The following is a 17,015-nucleotide window of genomic DNA, read 5'->3' on the forward strand; positions in this document are numbered from 1 at the left end:
TTTTATCCGCTTTTCCCTTAAAGATGTCAAGGTCTCGGCCTCAAATGCTCCCTGTGGCAAAGCATTCCACATTCCAGCAGCCTAAAGGTACTTTTTCCCCGAGCTCCTCATCACTCCTGATACCTGGGAGCGTGAGTAAGCAGGTAAGCTCTAGCCTATTAATGTGAGGTGCAGTATTAATGGTTGAGGTCTGCAGTTACCGGGTGGAACTGCTGCTGCCTGTGGTGTGCAATTCCGCTCTGCCGCTGGAGTGTGTGCATCTCTATCGATTAATGGCTGTGTTTCTGTAACAGGAAATTCCGGAGAATGCGGCTGACATCGCCCACCTGTCCCACCTCCACACTCCCAGCATGTTGAGTGGTTCTGATCTCCGATACACCAGGGCCAGGCTCTGGAACTTTGCACAGCACAACTGGAAGGTAAGGGGAGTGGGGAAGGGGAATAAAAATTGAAAATGCCGAAAAAGCTGAGGTCTGGTATTATCTGTGGAGAGAGAAACAGAGTTAATGTTCCGAGTTCGTGTGGCTCTTCCCCAGAGTCTGAAGAGAGGTAGAAATGTGATGGCTGAGTTCAACAATTTTAGATCATGAACTCTCTCCTCCATCCCCACCCCTTTCCGATTTCCCCCCCCCCCTTTTTACCCAATAATTTATATAGATTTTTCTTTTCCCACCTATTTCCATTATTTTTAAATGTATTTCCATCCATTGTTTTATCTCTACCTTTTAGCCTATTTTGATCCCTTTCCTTCACCCCACCCCACCTCCACTAGGGCTATCTGTACCTTGCTTGTCCTGCTTTCTACCCCTAATTAGCACATTCCTTAGATAATATGACCACCTTCAACACCTCTTTGTCCTTTTGTCTATGACATCTTTTGGTTATCTCCACCTATCACTGGCCCTCTATCCAGCTCTACCATCCCCCCCCATCCGCCTTAAACCAGCTTATATTTTACCTCTTTTCTATTTCTGCTTAGTTCTGTTGAACAGTCATACAGACTCGAAACGATAACTTTGTTCCTCTCCGCAGGTGCTGCCAGACCTGCTGAGTTTTTCCAGGTAATTTTATTTTTATTTTGGATTTCCAGCATCCGCAGTTTTTTGCTTTTATATTATTATAGAAATGTGATGGGTTTAATCCTGTTGAAGGGAGGGGGTGGAGCAAAATTGAAGGCCAGGGATGGGTAGGAGCTCAGGAGAGATTTGACAATGATGTCATGGAACAAGACAAAGGGGGTGGTATTGGTGGTGTTAGAGACTGAAGCAGGTGCTAATAGTGGCATGAAGGTCAGATGGTAGAATGTATCAATTGCAGAACAAGGCTCAGTGCTCTCAAAGTAAAACATAACAAACATGGTGAGCGTGGGGACGGGGTATCGGTTTCTTAGGCTTTTTATTGGGATTAGGTTCCTGGGGAATGATGAAGTGTCCAGTGGGATTCCTGGCTAATATTCCTCAGACTGGTAGCAAACTAGGTCTCTGACTGGGATTTGTCAAGGAGGGAGAGAGCAGGAGAGGCCTGTTGAAGCCCAGCAGTGGTTTCCTGAGGGGATGAGAAGTGACCCTTTTGTTAAATGTGTCTACTTTCCTCCATGTCACTGGGTCAAAATCCTGGAGCTCCCTCCCTAATGTCACTGTGGGTGTACCTACACCACAGAGCCTGCAGCGGTTCAAGAAGGCAGCTCACCACCATCTTCTCAAGGGCAATTATGGATTGGCAATAAATGCTGACCCAGCCAGTGAAGCCCACATCCCAAAAACAAGTTTAAAAAAAATCACCTCCACTTTGTTGGAATCAAGCTCTGAGCTAGTGTGGAAGCGGATGCTGGAGATGAACAATTGAATAAACATTAAATGTAGAAGCTTGGACATGGTTCTGGTTGTACTGGGGCTGTGTTGGGTCACTTCACCTCCTGTGTTCATATGTTTATGAATCACAGCCCTGGGGCACCAGGGAAGAGGAACATTCACTGGCACAAAGGGAGTCCTGTTTGTAAAGGATATCAGTATACCTTTACACTAATAGAATTACCTGGAAAAACTCAGCAGGTCTGGCAGCATCGGCGGAGAAGAAAAGAGTTGACGTTTCGAGTCCTCATGACCCTTCAACAGAACTTAAATTGTGTCAAAGCCTGTCTTTTTATCAAAGCAGAGGGTGTAGTGAGAACCAGAGACTGCTACAATATCAAAGGCAAAAGGTTGCTATAAAGAACGTTTATCACAAGCTGTTTACAACTAAGCAATGGCTTGGGAAAAGATAAGAATTAATAGTATGCCATACCTGACAATCGGGTAAGGTAACTGGGTGGTCGTAAAACCTTTTCTTCATTAGAAAAGGACTTTGTGCTACCTTCGAGACAGGGTGGGATGGATGTGGGGTGTGGGGAGGGAGGGGCGGGGTGCAATAACAGTATTCATTGTTAAATGAATGTTAAATGTCAGACATGAGGCTCATGTGCAGTTCTCTGGTGTTTAGGGTTAAAGTTTTTATAATAAATGAACTGCAGAAGTTCAAGGAGGCGGCTCACCACTGCCACCTTGAGGGCAATTAGAGATGGGCAATAAATGCTGGCCGAGCCAGCGATACCCACAAGAAAGAATGGAAAAGACATGGAGGGAATGGTCAGACTATTACTGTCGTTAGTTTTACGAACCTGTTTAAAGGGGAGGGCTTGCCCAACAACATTAAACTTTTACAGATCACTGGTTAGGCCTCAGCTGAGGTACTGTGTTCAATCCTGTGCTCTGCACTTTAGCAAGTAAGTCATAATTGATTGACTAGAATGGTACCATCGTGCAGGGCTTCAGTTATATGGAGAGACTACGAAAGCTTGTTCTTGAAGCAGAGAAGGTTCAGGGGAGATTTGATGGGAGGTGTTTAAGATTATGGAAGGTTTTGGTAGAACAGATGGAGAGCAACTTTTTCCACTGATGATTAAGAACCAGAGGGGACAGTTATGATAAGTGGCAAAAAATCTAAGGAGGGAAATGAGAATTTTCTTCCACAGTGAGATGTTAGGCTCTGGAATGTACTGCCTGAAAGGATGGTGAAAGCATATTGAACAACTTTCATGAGGGAATTGGATAAATACTTTAAAGGGAAAGATTTACAGGGCTATGGGGCAAGAGTGGAGGACTGTGACTATTTGGTTAGCTTTAGCAACGAGCTAGCAACCACAAGAAGGGGCTGGGGAGCAGGGGGATTACTCAATCACTGAAGGTTTAGCATCCGTCTGACTTTGCAAAGATTTGGAGTCCAGATGGAGGTCACCTCGAGTGTGTGAGGGTTCAATCATGGGGAAGCTGGTCATTGGCTTTCCTGAAAGTGCTGCTGTTTATCACTAGGTGGAGTGGAACCCAGAACCAGAGCCCAACAAGCACTGCTCACGCATGCAGGTGAACCACACTTTCTACATCCTCGGCCGACACTTCCCCCTCCTGGATGTCCATGTCGTTGCCAGGCAGGTAGGAACTGACCTGAGAAACTGCAAATCCACAAAGAGCAGACCTGTCTCTGAATATACCCGAGCAAAGCTCTCTCAGATAAACACACACATTCTCTCACTCACTACACACTAGGATACAGGGCACAGTAAATGATCACCCATTATTACCTCTTGGTGATCTACCTATCTGCTGATTGTCAGCTATGGCTGAGTGGGTAGCACTTTTGCCTTGGAGTCAGAAGGTTGCGGGTTCAAATCCCACTCCAGCACTTGAGTACAAGATCTAGTGCAGGACTGATGGAGTGCTGCACTGTCTGGGATGTCGTCTTTCAAATGTGACATTAAACCAAGGCCCCATTTGTCCTGTCAAGTGGTCATGAAATATCCTATGGTACTCTATCAAAGAGGAAGCAAGGTCTCCTCATTCTCCAGGCCAATATTTATCCCTCAACCAGTAACAGTTTATCTTTTTGTTGTTTACATGAGCTTGCTGTGCACAAATTGGCTGCCACATTTTTTATATTACAACAGTGACTTTAAAGTACTTTATTGGCTAGAAAGTGTTTTGGACTTCCTGAGGTGCTAAATAAATGCAATGTTGTTCTTTAATTTTTTTTAAAAACTCTCAGATGCACACTGGCTCCCTTGTGTACGTTTCTGCAGTGTCCTCTCTCTCTCTCATTCTCACACACATGTTGACTGGGGGAGGGAAGCTGGAATACTTGGGCCTGAAATAAATGTTCCTGCTCCTTCTGACCTACAAATAATGTTCTAAATACAATTACCCCTTCATGATCTGCACTTCTCATCTCTGAGAAACTTGGCCCGAGATGGATCAAAAATAAAATGCCTATTTTAATTTTAAGTAAAGCATGCATGCTCCTTCGAGGCTTTTAAAGACCAACCTGCTCCCATTCCACCAACATTAAAACTTTTTAAGCTCTCACTCACACCCAACCCATCTTTTCCTTTTATCTCTGTTAATAAGGCCAAGGATACCATTTAAGAAAAAAACAGAAAATGCTGGAAATACTCAACAGGTCAAGCAGAAACAGAGTTAACATTTCAGGTCGATGACCTTTCATCAAATCAGAGGTTTATTAGTTTAGATGAAAGGTCATCGACCCGAAAAGTTACCTCTGTTTCTCCACAGATGCTGTCTGACCTAGTGTTTATTTCCAGTATTTTCTGTTTTATTTCAGTTTTCCAGCATCTGCAATATTTTCCATTTGTGTTGAGCTTCCCAAATGCTTTTTTAACGATCTCTGTAGTATAAGGGTCTGGCACATATAGGGTTAACGTGGGATTGAGTACAGTACCGCCCACACAGTGATGTAAGAGAACACATGACTCACCCTTAGGGGTCAGTCTAATGTTGGACACAGCTGCGTGCCCAAGAAAGTATGGAGACAGCTCCTAGCTTGACCACTTTCCTGCATAGATGTACATAGTTCTTGTGGTTAATAAATACATAGAGTTAAAACTACAAAGACTTAAGACTATGAAGACTTCATTAAGACCTACCAAATTATATCCAACACACTACAATGTGGTGACAGCGAAAGGGAAAATCCAAAACCTCTCAAAATGCAGGGAAATAGTAAAATTCTGCAAGATTGAAGAAAAATTTGAAGAAGCATTCTGAACTGAAGAAAAGTTCAAAAAGCTGACGCGCAGAGGAAAATTGCCCGGAAACAGTTCCAAAGAAAGGCTTGGAAGCTGAAGGCAGACATTTAAAATTCCTCACTGCAGAAGATGTCATGGGGATATCTTAAGTCCAGCATCAATTCCCATTGTACGTGTTCAGCAGACCTAGCAGGAGTAAGCTAAAACATTTAAATTCCAGGAGCAGCAAGTCCCGAGGAACATTTTAAAAGTTAAGTGGTCAGAAATTGCTGTTTAAAAGCTCCATTGGAAAAACCAGATTCCAGAGTTGGCATCTGAGCATGTGTCTGAGGTCACCCCAAGAAGGGAAAAGGAAATTAATTCTGAAGGATCGTGACTAAAGAATCAGCTTTCATTACAGGTGCCAGAAAACCCTCATTGGACAGACCAGACAACCACTCAGATGGTTACCATGATGCCTCCAGTGGAGGATAGACAAGAGAACAACCAACAACCAGAAGAGCCTCAACCTCCGGCTCTGACAACTGCTGATGAGGTCAACACTCTGACCACAGAGCAAACACTGCAACTCTCGGCCAGCACAACATTGCCACAAATGACACTAGAACAAAGTAGCAGCCATCCACTGCCAACAGCACACCATACAGTCAAACGTCAAGGTGTGCTTACTAAAAAAAACACATCCTCATTACAGAAATGGCCATCTTCCATCACAGAGGACATTGCAATGACCCACAAGATGAAAGAAGAAGAGGAGAAAACAACATGGAGATCAACACAACGTTCGTCCAACCCACAAGAAATGGGATGGAGCAACAGCCACCTATCACTACAACTGCCAAATCAACAAAGAGCGGTTCAATACTAAGGAATGGAAAAAGAGGATAAAAGATATCCAGATGCCAGAACAACTTCCAAATCAACTGAGTTTACCTGCAGTGACAGAGCCTATCATTCCTCTGAGAGTAGTGCAAGCAAGACATAGAAGGGTTGGTTATAGGGTCTCCAAACTGCCTAAACCTATGAACTCAGAGACTTGAAGGGGGGGGGTGGGGTAATAATAATGTAAACACATGGGCTAAACTAGAATAACTTGAAATACATTGGATAAAGACTTGGGGGAGGCGTAGTATAAGACTCTGATGCATATAGGGTTAACGTGGTACAGCACTGTGCACACAATGGTGTAAGAGAGCACACGACCCACACCTGGGGGTTATTCTGGTGTTGGTCAGAACCTTATGCACGAGCAAGCATGGAAACAGCTATTTACTGTATATATGTACATAATTCTTGTAGCTAATACATACAGTTAACCTACTTACGACTACGAAGACTTCATTAAGACCTACCGAACAATATCAAACCCCCTACAACAATTTCTATGTGCTCCAGCACTCTGTTGTCTTCTGCTTCCACCTCGACCCCAGCCTCTGTTGTCACCCCACAGTCCTGGATCTTGTTTCAACGCCCCTCCCCTCCCGTGTTCATGCTCTGTCTCTGTCTTATTGAAGGTTGGCCCTGGCATCGTCTACATGTTGTTCAACCACTCATTTCTGGGTCGTGGGGTCATCCTGCATTGTGTGACACCTGTGGAACCTCTGCTGCAGCGCGTCACCCATTGCATCTATTACCAGGCCAGCATTCCCACCATTATCCCCAAGTTCATCATGAAGGCAGAATGTATGCAGGTGAGTGTTGCCACAGGGACCATCAATATGTACTTGGTTAGAGCGTGTATGGAGGGGATGGGGGAAGGGTGGGGATGCTGAGAGAGGTTTTTGTACTAAGGGCAAGTGGAAAAGCTTGATCCAGAAGGTCATAGGTTAAAGTCCCATTCCTGAGACTTGAGCACATAATCCAGACTGATGTTTGAGTGCAGTATTGAAGAAGTGCTCACGGTGAGTGAAGGCGGCCGCTTCCAGGGCTGCCCGGTCGGGGCCGGGGGCCGGCGGCCGCTCCCAGGGCTGCCCGGTCGGGGCCAGGGGCCGGCGGCCGCTCCCAGGGCTGCCCGGTGAGTGGCATCACATTCTCCCAGTTTCATTATGATTTGATTGTTCTGTGGGCATTGCCTGTCCTTGAGTCTCTGCTGGTGGGAAGCCTCCAGGAATCTGGTCCAGGCCTCTGTTGCTGCTTGAGAGGATGATGGTGGAATATCCTCTGGGGAAAGCCTGAAAGTACAAGAGACAGTTGAGTTGATTTTGAATGGCAGTAATTGGGTACAGTGGTGGTGGTGGTGAAGGACTGGGGGAGGGCGACAGGCTGAGGGGGGACTGGGGGAGGGCGACTGGCTGAGGGGAGATTGAGGGAGGGCAACTGGCTGAGGGGGGACTGGGGAAGGGCGACTGGCTGAGGGGAGATTGAGGGAGGGCGACTGGCTGAGGGGAGACTGGGGAAGGGCGACTGGCTGAGGGGAGATTGAGGGAGGGCGACTGGCTGAGGGGAGACTGGGGAAGGGCGACTGGCTGAGGGGGGATTGGGGGAGGACGACTGGCTGAGGGGGGATTGGGGAGGGTGACTGGCTGAGGGGGGATTGGGGAGGGTGACTGGCTGAGGGGGGATTGGGGGAGGGCGACTGGCTGAGGGGGGATTGGATGAGGGCGACTGGCTGAGGGGGGATTGGGGGAGGGCGACTGGCTGAGGGGGGATTGGGGGAGGGCGACTGGCTGAGGGGGGATTGGATGAGGGCGACTGGCTGAGGGGGGATTGGGGGAGGGCGACTGGCTGAGGGGGGATTGGATGAGGGCGACTGGCTGAGGGGGGACTGGGGGAGTGCGACTGGCTGAGGGGGGATTGGGGGAGTGCAATTGGGGGAGGGCGACTGGCTGAGGGGGAATTGTTTACTTCTAGCAAAATAAATGATCGTCAGGAAGGTGCGAATTACTGGTTGAAAATAGACCATGGTCCATCTTGTTTAACTTGTGCCATCCTTAGAGTTGATGCTAATAGAGTTGTTGACTAATCATTGCAGTCAATGTCTACCAATGAGTCTGCACCAGCCCCAGGTCCATGAGCATATGGTCTATGATTCCATGTAAAGACCCTTAGCCTGTGTCACATAATTGTAATACCTCTTGAATCTCAATAGCTACACCGTCCACTGTAACCTAATCTGTGTCATATCCTGGGACAGCCAAAAAAAACAGATAAGAACTCAAGGAAAATTTGGTGAAAAAAAAATTAGGAATATCCTGTCCAGTCCAGGCCACCCAGGTGATCAGAACCAGACCAGGAGACCCTCTGGCCCTGAATTCCCTCAAGAACCTGCCTTTGAAAGAGCCGATCTTTGCCCCAGCCTGAAACAAGGCCAGCTCTAGCTTGCAGGAATTCACTGAATCTGCATCGAACAAACAAGAAGGCAGTCTGTTCCAGAGGTTTCCAATTCTCTGAGAAAGGAATCATCTCCTGACATCAAACTGAAATCTGACTTTACACAACTTCAGATTGTGAACCCTGGACCCCGCCCCCCCCACAACTAAACTACTTAACTGAAACACAATCTCTTCCCTTCAACCTATCTAGTTATACAGTGGTCACGGTGACTTGAACTTCGTTTTTAATCACATTCTCCTAGGACACTTTGCTCACACGACAATTACTCGTTACATCGGGTCAGGGGGATATTCTCCACCAGTGCGGCCCCTCTTTCTCGTTGACGTTCCTGTATTGACAAGGGAATCTCTCCTCGGCGACAGCCTGCGTCTGGAACTTGATGTTTCCTTGTGTTTGTAGAAGCACATTATCTGAATCTATATCTTCATATTATATATATATTTACACAATGGTACACTTCTCTAAAGTTAGAGTTCTAATGCTTTTAGCTGATTTTGATAACTAAGATGCTTTATACATGGAATTAATCTAGTGGCACTCCCCTTTCCATAACCTCAATATCACCCACTGTTATGACACAGCCAGTGGTAAATGCTGAGCTGTTCAAATCCCAGAGGGAAACTTGAAACAACTGCCACAACTAATTTTCAATTTGTATACATTTCGAGATGCATGCCTTAAATTCAGTACTAATAAGACCATCAAGTCTTGTAGGTTTTTATAGAACTAGATTAAACATTTATTAATAAGAGAAATGATTTTAAATACATACATAGATCTATAAATTACTACAATGATAACTTCCAAATCCCCTAATCAATCTGACTCCCGGTTACACTTGCGTTAAGGCAACAGTAAGTAAGAAACACAGATTTTAAAATGCCCAGACAAAGCAACGTGATAACCCTGAACAAGTCAAATTCAAAGTGAGTTTTATTAACTTCAGTCCTTTGAAAACAGCAGCTTGAGGCATAAATACTGAAGGCTTTTCGCACTTGTAAGATCTTAAAATGCCTACTCTTATGCACAGCCTTCACTCCTTTATACATGTCTTCCTCTTTGAATGCAAATACCCATTGTTTCACTGTCTTTGGACTTTATTTCCCTGATAATAAAAACCTCTCATAGCACTAAGCTTTGCCAGGAATCTTTGGGAAAAATAAACACACTGTTTCTAAACTTCACTTGAGAATGGAAAGTTGCCTCAAGTGGTGTTCCACAGGGCTCGGCGTTGGAACCCTTGCTGTTTGTGTTATATACTAACGATTTGGACATGAACATGGGGGGCACGATTGGTAAATTTGCAGATGACACAAAGATTGGCCGAGTAGTGGATAGTGTAGAGGATAGCCATAATCTCCAAAACGATATAGATGGGTTGGTGGAGTGGTGGTAAAGTGGCAGATGGATTTTAACATAGAGAAGTGTGACATCATACATTTAGGGAGGTCAAACAGTTACAGGGATTACACAATAAATGGGAATATACTAAGAGGGGTAGATGAAGTGAGAGATCTTGGCGTACAGGTACACAGGTCTCTGAAGGCAGCAGTTCAAGTAGACAAGGTTGTAAAGAAGGCATATGGAATGCTCTCCTTCATTGGCAGAGGTATAGAATATAAAAGTAAGGAAATAATGTTGGAATTGTATAAAACACTAGTGAGGCCACAACTGGAATATTGTGTGCAGTTCTGGTCACCACATTACAGGAAGGACGTAATAGCTCTGGAGAGAGTGCAGAGGAGGTTTACAAGAACGTTGCCAGGGTTAGAAAAGTGTAGCTATGAGGAGAGATTGGATAGGTTGAGGTTATTTTCCTTAGAACAAAGAAGGCTGAGAGGTGACTTGATTGAGGTGTACAAAATTATGAGGGGCATAGATAGAGTGGACAGGATAAAATTGTTTCCCTTGGTGGAGAATTCTAGAACCAGGGGACATAGATTCAAGATAAGTGGCAGAAAGTGTAGGGGGGACACGAGGAAGAACTTTTTTACCCAGAGGTTAGTGGGTGTCTGGAATTTGCTGCCCAAGTTGGTGGAAGAGGCGGAAACTCTAAACTCTTTTAAAAAGTACCTGGATCTGCACCTAAAGTGCTGTAAGCTGCAGGGCTATGGGCCGGGTGCAGGAAGGTGGGATTAGAAAGGGCACCTGGGTGTCCTTGGGCATGGACAAGATGAGCCAAATGGCCTCCTTCTGTGCTGTAACTTTTCTATGGTTTGATGGTTCACCTGGCTAGGTGACACATTTCACCTCTCTTTTGAAAACAATCAAGTCTGGTTTATTTAAGAATGCAAATATTCCCCTGCCACCTATGTTTCTAAACTTCTTCACGTTCACCTAATTAACATTTCAAACTTAACTTCTCCTCTTACATCAAAGTACCTAGACTAGCTGCCTCTAATTCAATTAACAACAACAAAAATACCTGGAAAAACTCAATAGGTCTGGCAGCATCTGCGGAGAGGAACACAGTTAACATTGCGAGTCCGAATGACCCTTCAACAGAACTAAGTAAAAATAGAAGAGAGGTGAAATATAAGCTGGTTTAAGGGGGGGTGGGACAAGTAGAGCTGGATAAAGGGACAGTGATAGGTGGAGATAGCCAAAAGATGTCACAGACAAAAGGGCAAAGAGGTGTTGAAGGTGGTGATGTTATCTAGGGAATGTGCTAATTAAGGGTAGAAAACATGACAAGCAAGGTACAGATAGCCCTGGTGGGGTGAAAGAATCAAAAAAGGCTAAAAGTTAGAGATAAAACAATGGATTGAAATACATTTTAAAATAATGGAAATAGGTGGGAAAAGAAAAATCTATATAAATTATTGGAAAGGAAAGAGGATGGGGATGGAGGAGAGAATTCATGATCTAAAATTGTTGAACTCAATATTCAGACTGGAAGGCTGTAGATTGCAAATAGTTGCGTCCCAAGGACCGAACCCTGTGGCACCCCACTAGTTACAGCTTGCCATCCAGAAAAAGATCCATTTATCCCAACTCTCTGCTTTCTGTTGGTTAGCCAATCCTCTACCCAAGCTAATATATTACCCCTAACTCCGTGTGATCTTACCTTGTGTATTATTCTTTTGTGTGGCATATCATAGGCCTTCTGGAAGTCCAGACATACTACATCTACAGGATCCCCATTATCCAAGTTGCTTGTCACATCTTCAAAGAACTCTAGCAAATTAGTCAACACGATTTACTCTTCATAAAACCATGCTGACTCTGATGGATTGCATTTTCACTTTCCAAATGTCCCATTACTACTTCCTTAATAATGGATTCCACCTATTTCCAATGACAGACGTTAAACTAACTGGTTTATAGTTTTCTACTTTCTGCCTCCCACCCCCCACTTTTTTGAATAAAGGTGTTATATTAGCATTTTTCCAATCCACTGGAACCTTTTCAGAATACAGGGAATTTTGGAATATTATAGCCAATGCATCCACTATCTCCGCTGCTACTTCCCTTAAGGATCCTTTCTTACATGCTCCCAGTATATTTTGGTTTATACTGTGCCCTACTGCTGAACTGTTTGGGGAGTTATAGGTTTCTCCCACCAGGGACTTCTTTCCCTTGCTATTTCTTATTTCTACCCAGACTGACTCTATGTTTTACTCACCCGTGCCTATATCATTCCTCACTACAGCACTGATCTCTTCCTTTACTAACAAAGCTACACCACCTCCTTTTCCTTCCTGCCTATCCTTCCGAAACACTGAGTACCCTTCGATATTCTATTCTCAAACCTGTTCTCCCTGTAACCATGTCTCAGTAATCGCCACCAAATCATACCTATTTATCTCTATTTGCGCTGTTAACTCATTAGTTTTATTCCGAATGCTATAGTTTTATTCCGAATGCTACACGCATTCAGATACAAAGCCTTTAAGTTTGCCCTATTGTCGATTTTCCCTACTCTCATGTGATTTTTTGGTGCAATATGACGTTCACACACTCTGTCCCTTCCTTTCACTTTTTGGTAACAATCAGCCTCATCACCAACCTGCACTCTTACCCTTTCCTTAAATTTGATTTTTTATATTTCCATGCAACTGAACCTTCCCCCCCACATCCTTAATGCTGGTACCAGGTAGGCAACACAGCCTTCAGGACTCTCGATCCTGGCTACAGAGAATAGTATCTAATCCCCTAACTATACTATCCCCGATTACAACTACATTTCTCTTTTCTCCCCTCACTTGAATGGCTCCCTGTACCAAGGTGCTGTGGTCAGTTTACTCATCCTCCCTACAGTTCCCGCTCTCGTCCACACAAGGAGCAAGAATCTCAAACCTGTTGGACAAGGGCAAAGGCTGAGGCTCCTGTAGTGCTACTTCCTGGATCCTTCTACCTGCCTCACTCATAGTCACACCCTCCTGTCCCTGACCATTGGCTGAATTTAAAGTAGTTAATCTGATGGGTGTGACTGTCTCCTGAAACACAGCGTCCAGGTAACTACCCCCCCCCCACCGACTTCCTGATGTGTCGCAGTGTCCGAAACTCAGACTCCAGCTCATCAACTCTGAGCCAGAGTTCCTCGAGCAACCATCATTTGCTCCAGATGTGGTCACTAGGAACCACAATGGGGTCCACCAGCTCCCACATCATGCAGCTACAACACATCGCCTGGCCCTGCATCTCTATCTTATTTAATTAGTTTTTCAATTTCCTACTGGTCTTTAGTTTATCATCTATAAAGTATTTCTCCTGTTTACCTTTAATCTGAAAGCAAGTTAGAATAGAGATTCAAAATACACTTTTTAAAATCAACTGGAACTCGCTCGCTCTGTTGAGTTGAAGCTCAAGTCTCCGATCCTGGGCCCCAGGAGTCCCCTTTAATCGGAAATCAATTTAGAATAGGTGGTTCAAACTAGCAGTTACTTACCAACCAATGAACTTACGCTTTTCCTGTGACGTCACACTTTGTTTTTTTTTCACTCGGCGACAGTGACTGCAGAGGACACTCTTCCAATGCCCCATACAAAAAGCACGCCTCACTGTTACTGTTAAATTACTGTTTGGTGGCCAATAAACAACTCCAACCAATGTCTGCTGCCTTTTGCTGTTTCTTAGCTCCACCCAAACAGATTCCACACATCGTTCTTCCAATCTGAGATCCTCCCTTACTAATGCACTGATCCCAGCCCTTATTATCAGGGCAAACCCACCTCCTTTCCCTTCTTGTCTGTCCTTCCTAAACGTTGAATATCCTTAAATATTCAGTTCCCAGTCTGGGCACCACGCAGCCATATTTCCGTAATGGCAATTATATCACACCCATTTACCTCTATTTGTGCCTTTACATCATTTACCTTATTACGAATGCTGCACGCATTCAGGTAGAGTGTCTTTGGCATCTTGCTATTTAGGATAACTGTTTGGCTAACAGACAGAAAACAGAGTCGGAATAAATAGGTCACTCTTGCGTTGGCAGGCTGTGACTAGTGGGGTACCGCAAGGCTCAGTGCTTGGGCCCCAGCTGTTCACAATATATATCAATGATTTGGATGTGGGGACCAAATGTAACATTTCTAAGTTCATGGATGATACAAAGCTAGGCGGGAATGCTTGTAAGGAAAATGTAAAGCAACTACAGAAGGATGCGGACAGACTTAGTCAGTGGGTAAGAACATGGCAGATGGAATATAATGTGGAAAAGTGTGAGGTTATCCACTTTGGTAGAAGGAACAGATGTGTAGAGTATTTCCGAAATGGTAAGAGATTAGAAAATGTAGATGTACAAAGGGACCTGGGTGTCCTTGTCAATATGTCACTGAAAGCTAACATGTAACTCTTTTGAGTACAAACACATTTCCATCTGTTTCAGATGAAGTTACATTGTTTCATAGTTTGCCATTGTGAGATTTGAACTCTTGATCTTGGGGTTACAAGCCCAGTACCGAAAGCTAACATGTAGGTGCAGCAGGCAATTAGGGAGGCTAATGGAATGTGAGCCTTTATTGCAAGAGGATTTGAGTACAGGAATAGTGAAGTCTTACCTCAATTGTATAGAAGCTTGGAGTATTGTGTGCAGTTTTGGTCCCCTTACCTCAGAAAGGATATTATTGCCATAGAGGGAGTGCAACGACGATTCACCAGACTTGTTCTGGGGAAGGCGGGACTGTCTTATGAAGAAAGATTGGGGAAACTGGGCCTGTATTCTCTAGAGTTTCAAAGAATAAGAGGTGATCTCATTGAAGCCTGCAAAATACTTAAAGGAATAGACAGGGTAGGTGCAGGTAAGATGTTTCCCCTGGTTGGGGAGTCTAGAACCAGGGGACACAATTTCAAAATAAGGGAGAAGTCACTTAGGACCAAGATGAAGAGAAATTTCTTTACTCAGAGGGTTGTGAATCTTTGGAATTCTCTACCCCAGAGGGCGGTGGAAGCTCAGTCATTGAGTACGTTTAAGATACAGATTGATAGATTTCTGATTAACAATAACATAAAGGGTTATGGGGATAGTGTGGGTAAAAAAAGGTATTGAAGTGTTCAGTCAACCATGATCGTATTGAATGATGGAGCAGGCTCAATGGGATAAATGGCCTTCTCCTGTTCCTATATTCCTGTAGTCAGGTCTGCAGATAACAATTTGGTTGGTTAGCTTGGTAGTGATGTTGCCAGTATAGGATGACTTCTTGTATTTGCCTAATTGGCACAATAACTCTGCCAAACAGTGAGAAGTGTGGATGAAGTTGGTGTGTGAACGACACATCCTTTCTCTTGCAGTTTGAGCGGGATGTGATGATCTGGAACAATAAGAAGTATATCTCAAAGCCACTGCTGGTGAAGGAGGACTCTGCTATTGCTCGGCACCGCCGCTGGTACGCTCAGTTCTACAGCCAGAACAGCCTCCACTTCACAATGCAGCAAGATGGTCTGGACTGGTAACCAGCGCTCAGGATCCACAAACCCTGAGCTCCACAGTCTCTGATGGAAAAGTCACTGAGGGAGGAGGGCAGGCAGGAATGGACAGCTGCAACCTTCAAGAGGAACGGTGGGCCCTGAGCCCCATTTTTAATTTCATTGGGAAAACAGGTTGTGACACTCCAAAAACAAACCACTCCAAAGACGTGGCTTTTCATTGGTTATGAAGGAGAAATGGTTTTGTGTGTGTTTTTGCAGGAGATTTTACATAATTATGACTTTTTTATTGATCAATAACATGTATTAACAGTCTTCAGTCACTGGTGCTCAGCACAGGTTGAGTTCATCCTGCTGGAGGTGGGGGGGGTGGGGTGAGAGCACAAAAGGCAGGGGTGAGGAAGCGCAGAAGATTGGGGGTCGATTGGCATTTGCCATCCCTTTTCGTGTGATGCCGTTTGGGGTACACTGGTTGGTGAAAACCAACTACAGACACCTGTCCCCCCACCCCCACCCCACCCTCCCTCGAGCGGTAGCAGACAGGAGCAGGCAGTGATGGGTAGCCGAGAGGGCGGGGAGGGGCTGGCTCTGTCATTGTGTTACAGGTAAGTTTGGAGACACGGGTCATGAAGTATAAAGGCGTTGGAGCTAGTTAAAGCTGTGCCTTTGGAGAGCATGAAGGAGGTGGAGTCTGCACCAGCTCCCAGTCTGCACCAACAGAAAGTGCTCCAGAAGATTGATGAAAAACAGACTTAAGTCAGTGACCCCTTTGGAATGTAACTTAGACAGACTGATCCCCCAACTGTCCCAAACTGTAGCCAGCTGGTTACTCAGTCACCGCGTACAGTGTGTGGGGTTTGGAGCTCCACAGTCACACAGCGAGTCAGAGGGAGGGGGGTTCCAGTCAGAGCGAGTCAGAGGGAGGGGGGTTCCAGTCAGAGCGAGTCAGAGGGAGGGGGGTTCCAGTCAGAGCGAGTCGGGGGAGGGGGGTTCCAGTCAGAGCGAGTCGGGGGAGGGGGGGTTCCAGTCAGAGCGAGTCGGGGGAGGGGGGTTCCAGTCAGAGCGAGTCAGAGGGAGGGGGGTTCCAGTCAGAGCGAGTCAGAGGGAGGGGGGTTCCAGTCAGAGCGAGTCGGGGGAGGGGGGTTCCAGTCAGAGCGAGTCAGAGGGAGGGGGGTTCCAGTCAGAGCGAGTCAGAGGGAGGGGGGTTCCAGTCAGAGCGAGTCAGAGGGAGGGGGTTCCAGTCAGAGCGAGTCGGGGGAGGGGGGTTCCAGTCAGAGCGAGTCGGGGGAGGGGGGTTCCAGTCAGAGCGAGTCAGAGGGAGGGGGGTTCCAGTCAGAGCGAGTCAGAGGGAGGGGGGTTCCAGTCAGAGCGAGTCGGGGGAGGGGGGTTCCAGTCAGAGCGAGTCGGGGGAGGGGGGTTCCAGTCAGAGCGAGTCAGAGGGAGGGGGGTTCCAGTCAGAGCGAGTCGGGGGAGGGGGGTTCCAGTCAGAGCGAGTCGGGGGAGGGGGGGTTCCAGTCAGAGCGAGTCAGAGGGAGGGGGGTTCCAGTCAGAGCGAGTCAGAGGGAGGGGGGTTCCAGTCAGAGCGAGTCGGGGGAGGGGGGTTCCAGTCAGAGCGAGTCAGAGGGAGGGGGGGTTCCAGTCAGAGCGAGTCGGGGGAGGGGGGTTCCAGTCAGAGCGAGTCAGAGGGAGGGGGGTTCCAGTCAGAGCGAGTCGGGGGAGGGGGGTTCCAGTCAGAGCG

General features: G+C 46.0%; 1 protein-coding gene across 1 annotated transcript in view; it reads left to right on the top strand.

Moving 5' to 3' along the window:
- Positions 1 to 16,169, top strand: part of zgc:92275 (cholesterol 7-desaturase nvd) — a 79,061-nt gene extending 62,892 nt beyond the window's left edge. The window contains exons 4-7 of the mRNA XM_041194438.1: positions 294 to 419; positions 3,348 to 3,467; positions 6,589 to 6,765; positions 15,143 to 16,169. Coding sequence (XP_041050372.1) covers positions 294 to 419; positions 3,348 to 3,467; positions 6,589 to 6,765; positions 15,143 to 15,304 — 585 coding nt within the window. The 3' untranslated portion in view covers positions 15,305 to 16,169. The remainder of the gene's footprint in view (positions 1 to 293; positions 420 to 3,347; positions 3,468 to 6,588; positions 6,766 to 15,142) is intronic.
- The last annotated feature ends 846 nt before the right edge of the window (positions 16,170 to 17,015 follow it).

The sequence above is a fragment of the Carcharodon carcharias genome, chromosome 8, assembly GCF_017639515.1.
Source record: "Carcharodon carcharias isolate sCarCar2 chromosome 8, sCarCar2.pri, whole genome shotgun sequence".
In the NCBI taxonomy this organism is placed as follows: Eukaryota; Metazoa; Chordata; class Chondrichthyes; order Lamniformes; family Lamnidae; genus Carcharodon; species Carcharodon carcharias.